This window comes from Callorhinchus milii, unplaced genomic scaffold (assembly GCF_018977255.1).
Source record: "Callorhinchus milii isolate IMCB2004 unplaced genomic scaffold, IMCB_Cmil_1.0 Scaffold31, whole genome shotgun sequence".
NCBI classification, from domain to species: Eukaryota; Metazoa; Chordata; class Chondrichthyes; order Chimaeriformes; family Callorhinchidae; genus Callorhinchus; species Callorhinchus milii.
This window is the reverse complement of record NW_024704772.1, coordinates 3208121-3216833: the sequence shown is the minus strand read 5'-3', so window position 1 is coordinate 3216833 and position 8713 is coordinate 3208121. Positions and strand designations below refer to the sequence as shown.

The 8713-nt window shown below is 50.8% G+C and overlaps 1 protein-coding gene across 1 annotated transcript; it reads right to left on the bottom strand.

Annotated features, from left to right (window-relative positions):
- Positions 1-1211: 1211 nt before the first annotated feature.
- Positions 1212-7238, bottom strand: LOC103191520 (dual specificity protein phosphatase 8-like). The gene is made up of 7 exons (XM_042344943.1): positions 7194-7238; positions 4672-4907; positions 3989-4127; positions 3182-3348; positions 2575-2734; positions 2143-2266; positions 1212-1920 (listed from the first exon to the last, which is right to left on the bottom strand). The coding sequence occupies exons 2-7, from the start codon at positions 4897-4899 to the stop codon at positions 1212-1214; spliced, it is 1527 nt and encodes a 508-aa protein (XP_042200877.1). The 5' UTR covers positions 4900-4907; positions 7194-7238.
- Between the last annotated feature and the right edge of the window lie 1475 nt (positions 7239-8713).

Genomic DNA, 8713 nt, shown 5'->3' with positions numbered 1-8713 from the left:
GTGCGGAGGAGCTCGGAAGAGCGCTCCGAGTCGCCGTGAAGGGCACCGTTACAAATGCAAGCGGCTGCCGTCCATGCGCGGCTGCTCTCTCTCGACACTAGGTGTCGCCAGCAAGCAGAGCGTGCAAGCAGCTTTGCGCAGCGCCTAGCGCCATCTAACCGCGATAGTCACGTACTGACATAACATTTTCCCAACGTCCACGTGTTGGGACGCGGATAAAGATGGCATTGCAATAATATAATAATAATAATAATAATAATCCTTGCATTTGATACGTCGCCTGCCTTACTTCGAGACGTCGCAAAGCACTTCACAGGATACCCTGTAAGGTGTAGTGACTGTATGTTTTGTGGGCGAAACGCAGCAGCCGGTTGCGCCCAGCGACGTCCCCACAAACAGTCGGGGATTGAGCGACCGATTTATTATTGTGGTGGCATCGTACGTGCAGCCAAAACAGTCTGGTGAAGATTAACTCCACGCTGATGCGGAATGCTTTGTTAAGAGACACGGAATAACATAATTATCACAATAAATACATCAATAAATAATGATAATAAACCTTGTGTTTGATGTAACGCCTTGGCACGTCTTCGAGACGTCCCAAAGCGCTTCGCGGAATAAATAACAAGAGTCCTCGGCGTTTAGACACAACGCCTTGCCCCGTCTGGAGGACGCCTCAAAAAAGTGCTTCGTGGGATTTCACCGTGAGGTGCAGTGACTGTGCGTTTCAGGTTTACAGAACGGCAGAATGTTGCAGTGCAGACCAGCGCGCTGGATCTCCCGGTAAAAGCTTTCCTCCCCCTCCATCCCTCTCCAGCCCTACGTCATCCCTTTCCAACTCTCTGCCCAATTCCCTTAGAAAAGTTTGGAGGCATCCAAAGTCCTGATCAACCTCGTTGTTTGCCTATCGTTCGGATAAATCTCCCTTGATCGCTGCCCAGTGAAAGAGAGTCTCTCTCTCTCTCTCTCTCCATATTTAGCTCATAACATGACTGATAATCCTTCGAGCCGTCTCAAAGCACTCCATGGAATATAGCGGAAAGTGTAGTGACTGTATATTTTGTGGGCTTCAAGGGAGAGAGAGACAGAGAGAGAGAGACCGAAACTGTGGCCTGGATTTTGGAACGTCGAAAGAAGCGCCCGACAGCCTCAGAAAGTCCTCCCGATCTCCCGTCCGTGTTTCTGTCCCATCCCCTCTGCGTCCGAGAGGCTCACGACCTGACGGTACCGTAGTCGCTGAGCTCTGAGGCGGGCCGCCAAGGGGCGGGGAGGTTAAGGGTCAACGGAGGGGCTGCAGAGTGCTTGCCCGTTGGAGGGTTGAGCGAGTGGTTAGCCCACCTGCTCCCTGCCTGGTCCAGGCTGGCGCTGCCTGGCGCGGGCTGGCACTTGCCCTTGCCTCCGGCCTCCTTCCTGCCATTGCCGAACAGCAGGGCAAAGGGGTTGAAGGCGGCGATGGCGAGGCTTCGGGCGCCACGGAAACCCAGGAGCTTGGGGACGGGCCCCGTCTGGACCGGGCTGGCCGTTGGGTAACAGCCGGGCGAGGCGTCCAGCGAGACCGACCGGCTCATGCCACGTCCCCCGCTCGACGCCTCCGACGGCAACCACAGACTCAACCGCAGCCGCCTCCGCACGCCCTCCAGCGGGTCCCGGGGTTGCACGGCGTTCTCGGGAAGGCCGTCCCTCCCCCACTCGGGATCGTCCTCCCCCCGGAGGTTAGGAGTGCGGGGGGAGGGGTAGCGAGGGGCATGATCTGGACCAGTTCCCCGCTCCGAGCGGGTGAGGGGCAGAGGGCTCGACCCCTCTTGTGGGGGTCCCCGGGGGCAAAGGTCCCTCTGGGTCTCGAGGTTTCGCTCGAACTCCACCAGCTGCCCCAGGAAGTTGAAGTTGGGTGATATGGAGGCTCTCCTGTCCTTCACAAACCTGTCGGGGGCAACGAAAAGGGGGGTAACACGAGCACGAGCAACAATGGGCTGAAAGCGCGGCCAAGGACGGTGGAACGGAGGGCACGAGGGACGCGCACACAAACACACGCACACAAACACAAACCCACACGCACACAAACATACACATGCACACACACAAACACAAACACTCACACACACGCACCCCGGGACATAGATATCGAGCGTCACGTGTCCTCACCTGTAAGCGTCGTCCAGAGGGAGTCCTGACGTGTTCATGACGTAGGCGATGGCGATGGCGGGCGAACGGGACACGCCAGCCCAGCAGTGAACCAGCACACGGCCCTGCAGCCTCCGCGCCTTGTCTGTCACACAGAGCACGGGTCAGCACACGCACACACACCATACAACATACAGCTCACCTACATAACACAACACACAGCTCACACGTCTGTAACGTAGCATGCAGCACACGTGTATATGACATGCGGCATACATGTATACAACATCCATCACACCTGTGCATAGCATAACACACATCACATATGTATATACCATAACATACATCAGACACATGCATGTAACATTACCACACATGTCTATAACACACAACATGCATAGAACATACAACGCAAACAGAGACACACGTGTGCATAACACATGACACGTGTACCTATGAACTGCACGGCAGTGAGGATCCAGGGCAGGAGCCGCTCACGGTAACTGTCGTCGATCGGGATTCTTAGGAAGTGAGTGTCTGGGATGAAGTTGGGCTTCACACAGTTACTACTCACATTCAGCACATGGCTGATCCTGTTCCTCACCATCACCTCCTGTGACAGAGCAGCACAGAGGCATATAATAATAATATTATACAATAACAATAATAATGGAATAATATAATAATATTAATAATATAATAATGTAATAATATTATAGTGATATATGACAATAGTAACATAATAATGCAATAATAATATTATAATATATAATAATTTAATAATAATATTATAATAATGTAACAATACTAATATAATAATGTAATAATATATAATAATGTAATAATATATAATGTAATTATAATGTAGTTATAATGTAATAATGTAATACTTATTATAATAATGTAATGCAATATAGTAATAATATAATATAATATTATAATAATCAATAGAATAATGTAATATTATAATAATGATAATCAAATAAGAATACAATAATATCATGATAATAGTATAATAATACAGGTTATACTCTCTCAGGATAAAGTGGAGGGAACGCACTTTGTTTAAGACGTCACTCTGAGAGCCCAGGTAGAGGTGTGGAAAGATCTGCGTGGGCCCCACCTCCAGGGCGGAGAGGCAGGGCTGAGAACAGCTGCTTAAGAGAGATCTTGGACTCTTTCCCTCACACAAGCTCGGGAAGGCCGACGAGAATACCGCAAATCCCCCTGAAAAAGAACCCAATAAATAATAATAATAATAAAATTTGGGTTTGATACCTTTGACACAGGATTGTTAGCGCCTCATCACGCCAGCGCCTCATCACGCCAGCGCCTCATCACGCCAGCGCCTCATCACGCCAGCGCTTCATCACGCCAGCGCCTCATCACGCCAGCGCCTCATCACGCCAGCGCTTCATCACGCCAGCGCCTCATCACGCCAGCGCCTCATCACGCCAGCGCTTCATCACGCCAGCGCCTCATCACGCCAGCGCCTCATCACGCCAGCGCCTCATCACGCCACTGAGACGTCTCAAAGCGCTTCGCAGGGTACACTGTAAAGTGCAGTGACTGTGTGTTTTGCGGGCGAAAGGCGGCGGCCCATTGCGCCCCCGGCGACGTCCCCCACAAACAGTCGCGGATCGAGTGACCACATTTGTTTTTTTTAAGGGATCATTACCCCCGGAAAGCGATCCGACAGTCAACTAACAACCGGGTTCCTACTCACTGCTGGGTAAACGGAGGGGCGCGCGCGCGTGTGTGTGTGCGTGCGGGCGCGCGTGTGTGTGCGTGCGGGCGCGCGTGTGTGTGCGTGCGCGTGTAAGCGAGGCGAGGGGGTCCAACCCCTGCGCTAAAGGGCTCCACGTACCTTTAAGCAGGTAAACGCGTTGGAATCTCTTCTCCAGAGTGTGTGTTAGGGCTGAGGAGAGCTCTGTGGCTGAGTTCTCACACACACCGTGAGATCGCTGGTCATACAGCACCAAGTCTCTCTCTTCCGCAGTTTCCCACTGTAAGACACGGTCACACAACCATCTTATCACGTCGTCGAGACGTCTCAAAGCCTTCGCAGCGCACTACCGTAAAGTGTAGTGACTCTACATTCCACGTAGGATTTAATAAATTGGAATCAGATCAATAATAATCTGAGAGTGAGAGAGAATACGAGATAGAGAGAGGGAGAGAATGAGAGAGAGGAACGAGAGAGAGAGAGGGAGAGGGAGAGGGAGGAGACGGAAGAGAAAGAAAGAGAACGAGGGAGGAAAAGAGAGGGAGGTAGAGAACAGGAGAGAGAGGGAGAGAGAACGAGACTGACGATAAGGGAGAGAGAGAGAGAGAGAGAAAGAGAATGAGGGAACGAATGAGAGAGGACAAAAGAGGTCAAATGAGAGAGGATGAAAGAGAGAGCGAGAGAGGGAGCAGTAAAAAGAGAAGAAAGAGGAAGAAAGAGAACGAGAAAGAGAGAGAGAGAGAGAGAGGGAAGGAGCAAGACAGGTTAGCAGCGAGGATGAGAGAGAGAGAGAGAGAGAGAGAAAGCAGATTAAAGTGACAAACCTGTGTTTGCTGTAGAGCCGTGTCAGACGGCAGGCGTGTGTGGCGTGTTGGCGCGCGTGTGTGGCGTGTTGGCGTGTGGGAGCCCCACGCGGTGCCCACGCTGACGGCCCCCAACACGTGTCGCTCCGTGTAGTCGGACAGCGACCGGCAATCCACGATGAGCTGCCGGTCCGTGTGGGTTTGGAGGAGCCATGCCAACCCCTCTGCCTCCAGCCACCGTACCACCATCGCCAGCCCTGCCCGGGCACAGCACACAGTTACCCCCCTGTGTGGGCATAATTGCCCTCCATTAGCCCAGGGTTAGCACACGCTCAGCCCAACGCCTTGTGTAACATGTCCCCAGCCCACGGTTATTATAGTAATAATAATAATCCTTGACCCGGCGCCTGATCACGGCTTCGAGACGTCTCAAAGCGCTTCACGGGACACGCTGTAAAGTGTAGTGACTGTGTGCTTTGTCGGGGCAGCCAATTGCACCCAGCGACGTCCCCACAAACAGCCGTGGATCGAGCGACCGAATTATAATTATTATTATTTTTATTTGAAGGCATTATTAACCCCTGGAAAGGGTATGTGTGTCTGTGTCTGTGTCTGAGAGAGAGGGATAGAGAGCGAAAGAGGGTGGGAGATGGAGTGAGAGAGAGAGAGAGAGAGAGAGAGAGGGACAGAGCTAGAGGGAAGGATGGAGAGAGAGTGACAATCGAGAGAGAAAGGGAAAGAGAGAGGAATAGAGAGAGAATTATTACACAGTAACGCAATCATTTTAATTGAAAACGCAGTCAAAACCTGCCTCAGATCTCGCACACACACACAGCCCACGATTAACACAACAAAGCCGGCGTGTCACCAGTGCGTAACACGCTCCGGGCTGCGTGTTACTCCACATGTAACACGCCTTCGCACCGCCTGGTTAATAGCAAGGGAATAGTTTCGAACGAAGAAAAAGAAATCAGCTTCGGAGCTGTTCTTTTCAAGTTATTCCTCCCGACGTGAAAGACGCTATACAATTTGTTGTTCCATTCCCCCCCCCCCTCCCCCTCCCCCCCGAACACAGCCTTATTGGGGGGTAATTATTTAGGGGGCAGAGAGTGGGGGGGGATCAGGGAGGGGTGGGGGGGCGAGAAAGGTGGGGGTGGGAGGGTGTCTCTTAATGATTCGCAAGTCCAGATAGAAAGTGAGAGAGAGAGAGGGATAGAGTGAGAGTGTGGGGGGGTGGGGGGGGGGGGGGGGGGGGGGAGAGAAGGGGGACAGAGCAAGAGGGAGGGATGGAGAGGGAGTGACAAGAGAGAAAGAGAGAGGGATAGAGAGAGGGGGGGAGAGAGAGAGAGAGACAGGGCGAGCGGGAGGGATGGAGAGGGAGAGTGACAAGAGAGAAAGAGAGAGGGATACAGAGAGAGAGAGAGAGAGAGGAACACATAGAGAGAGGGAGAGACGGATAGAGCGAGAGGGACGGAGAGAGAATGGATGGGTGGATGGAGAGAAAAAATGGACAGAGAGAGAGAGGACCAGAGAGAGAGAGAGAGGGATTGGGAGAAATAGAGAGATGGACAGAGAGAGGAATAGATAGAGAGGGACAGAGAGAGGGATAGAGAGAGAGAGAGAGAGAGAGAGAGAGATGATGGCTAATAAGATTAAAAATAGAAAGAAGGGAACAGAGAGAGGAATAGAGAGAGAGAGAGAGGGATTGGGAGAAATAGAGAGATGGACAGAGAAAGGAATAGTTAGAGAGGGACAGAGAGAGAGAGAGATGATGGCTCGTAAGATAAAAATAGAGAGAAGGGAACAGAGAGAGGAATAGAGAGAGAGAGATGGAGAGAGAGAGAAAGTATTATTACACAATAAAGCAATCATTTTAATTGGAAAAACAACAGTCAGAATCGACCTAATTAATGAACAATTCTCTCGCAAAACTCGCATCAATTTGAATTTTCTTTGCAAACCTCTGTTGGGGTCTAAACTAAAGCAAAAATATTACACAACAATGCAATCATTCATTTTTTTGGGGGGAAACAGTGAAAATCTACTTAAACGTAGAATAATTGTCTTAATTAATAATGAATCATTCCCTCAAACGAACCCACATTCATTCCACTCGTCTTTGCAAAAAAAAAACCCTGAGTTAATAATTTGCAGATCTGTATTGGGGGAGAGAAAGGGGGTGATGGGGAGAGAGGGAATGGGGGGGAAGGGGGAGAGAGGGGAAGGGGGGGAGAGAGGGAATGGGGGAGGGGGGGAGAGGGGAAGGGGGGAGAGAGGGAATGGGGGGAAGGGGGAGAGAGGGAATGGGGGGAAGGGGGAGAGAGGGGAAGGGGGAGAGGGGAATGGGGGAAGGGGGAGAGAGGGAATGGGGGGAAGGGGGAGAGAGGGAATGGGGGGAAGGGGAGAGAGGGAATGGGGGGGGGAGAGAGGGAATGGGGGGAAAGGGGAGAGGGGAATGGGGGAAAGGGGGGAGAGGGAATGGGGGAAGGGGGGGAGAGGGGCAAAGATAAATTTAAATATATATATATATATATTGAACCTACCTGCTGTTTGTGCTGCTGATATGATTGACTCAGGGTCTGTGTGTGAGAGTGTGAGTGTGAGTGTGAATGAGAGTGTGTGAGTGGGAGGGGGGGTGGGGGGTGGGGGGATAGTGTAAGGTGTTAGGTGTGTGAGTGTGTGTGTGAGAGTGAGAGTGTGTGAGAGTGAGAGTTCAGTGTAAAGTGTTGTGTGAGTGTGAGTCTGTGTGAGTGGTGTGAGTGAGTGAGAGTGTGTGAGAGTGTGTAAGAGAGAGAGAGAGAGGGGGGTCCTGTGTGTGTGTGTGTGTGTGTGTGAGTGAGTGAGTGAGAGTGTGTGTAAGAGAGAGGAGTTTGTGTGTGTGTGAGTGTGTAAGAGAGGGCAGTGTCTGTGTGTGTGTGTGTGTGAGTGTAGGTGTGAGAGTGTGTGAGTGTGAGAGTGTGTAAGAGAGGGAGAGAGGGGTCCTGTGTGTGAGTGTGTGAGTGTGAGACAGTGTAAGGCTTTAGTGTTTGATGTACTGCGAGAAATGTACTGTGAAATGTACACAGAAATTCACCCGAAACACATGAGGTAATGTCTATATATAGCCCCAGAGAGAAAGATGTCACTTCCAACCAATAGAGGAACTGGTTCAGTGTCTGTGTGTGAGTGTGTGTGTGTGTGTGTGTGAGAGTGTGTATGTGTGAGTGTGTATGTGTGTGTGTGTATGTGTGTGTGTGTAAGTGTGTATGTGAGTGTGTATGTGTTACACAGTGTGTGTGTGTGTTACACAGTGTGTGTGTGTGTTACACAGTGTGTGTGTGTGTGTGTTACACAGTGTGTGTGTGTGTTACACAGTGTGTGTGTGTGTGTTACACAGTGTGTGTGTTACACAGTGTGTGTGTGTATTACACAGTGTGTGTGTGTTACACAGTGTGTGTGTGTGTTACACAGTGTGTGTGTTACACAGTGTGTGTGTGTATTACACAGTGTGTGTGTTACACAGTGTGTGTGTGTGTTACACAGTGTGTGTGTGTTACACAGTGTGTGTGTGTTACACAGCCTCGGGACTGCGTGTGTTTAAATCCCTTATTAAACCTCTCTCTCTCTCCTCTCCCTCTGTCTCTCTCTCTGTCTCTCTCTCTCTCTCTGTCTGTCTTTGTGTGTCTCTCTGTCTCTATTCCTCTCCATCTCTCTGTCTGTCTGTGTCTGTGTCTGTGTGTACCTCTCTCTCCGCCTCTCTGTCTCTGTTCCCCTCATTCTCTTCCTCTCTCCATCTCTCTCTCTCTCTCTCTCTCTATGTCTGTCTGTTCCTCTCTCTATCTCACTCTCCCCATTCTTCTCTTCACCTCTCCCTCTCTCTCCATCCCTTTCTCTCTCTCTCTCTCTCCATCCCTTTCTCTCTCTCTCTCTCTCCATCTCCATCTCCCTCTCTCTCTCTGTGCCCACACCTCTCTGTCTGTCTGTCTCTGTCTGTCTGTCTGTCTATAAGTCTGTCTGTCTCTATCTCTCTCTCTTTCTCTCTATCTTTCTCTCTATCTCATTCTGTCCAGCCCTTTTCTTTCCC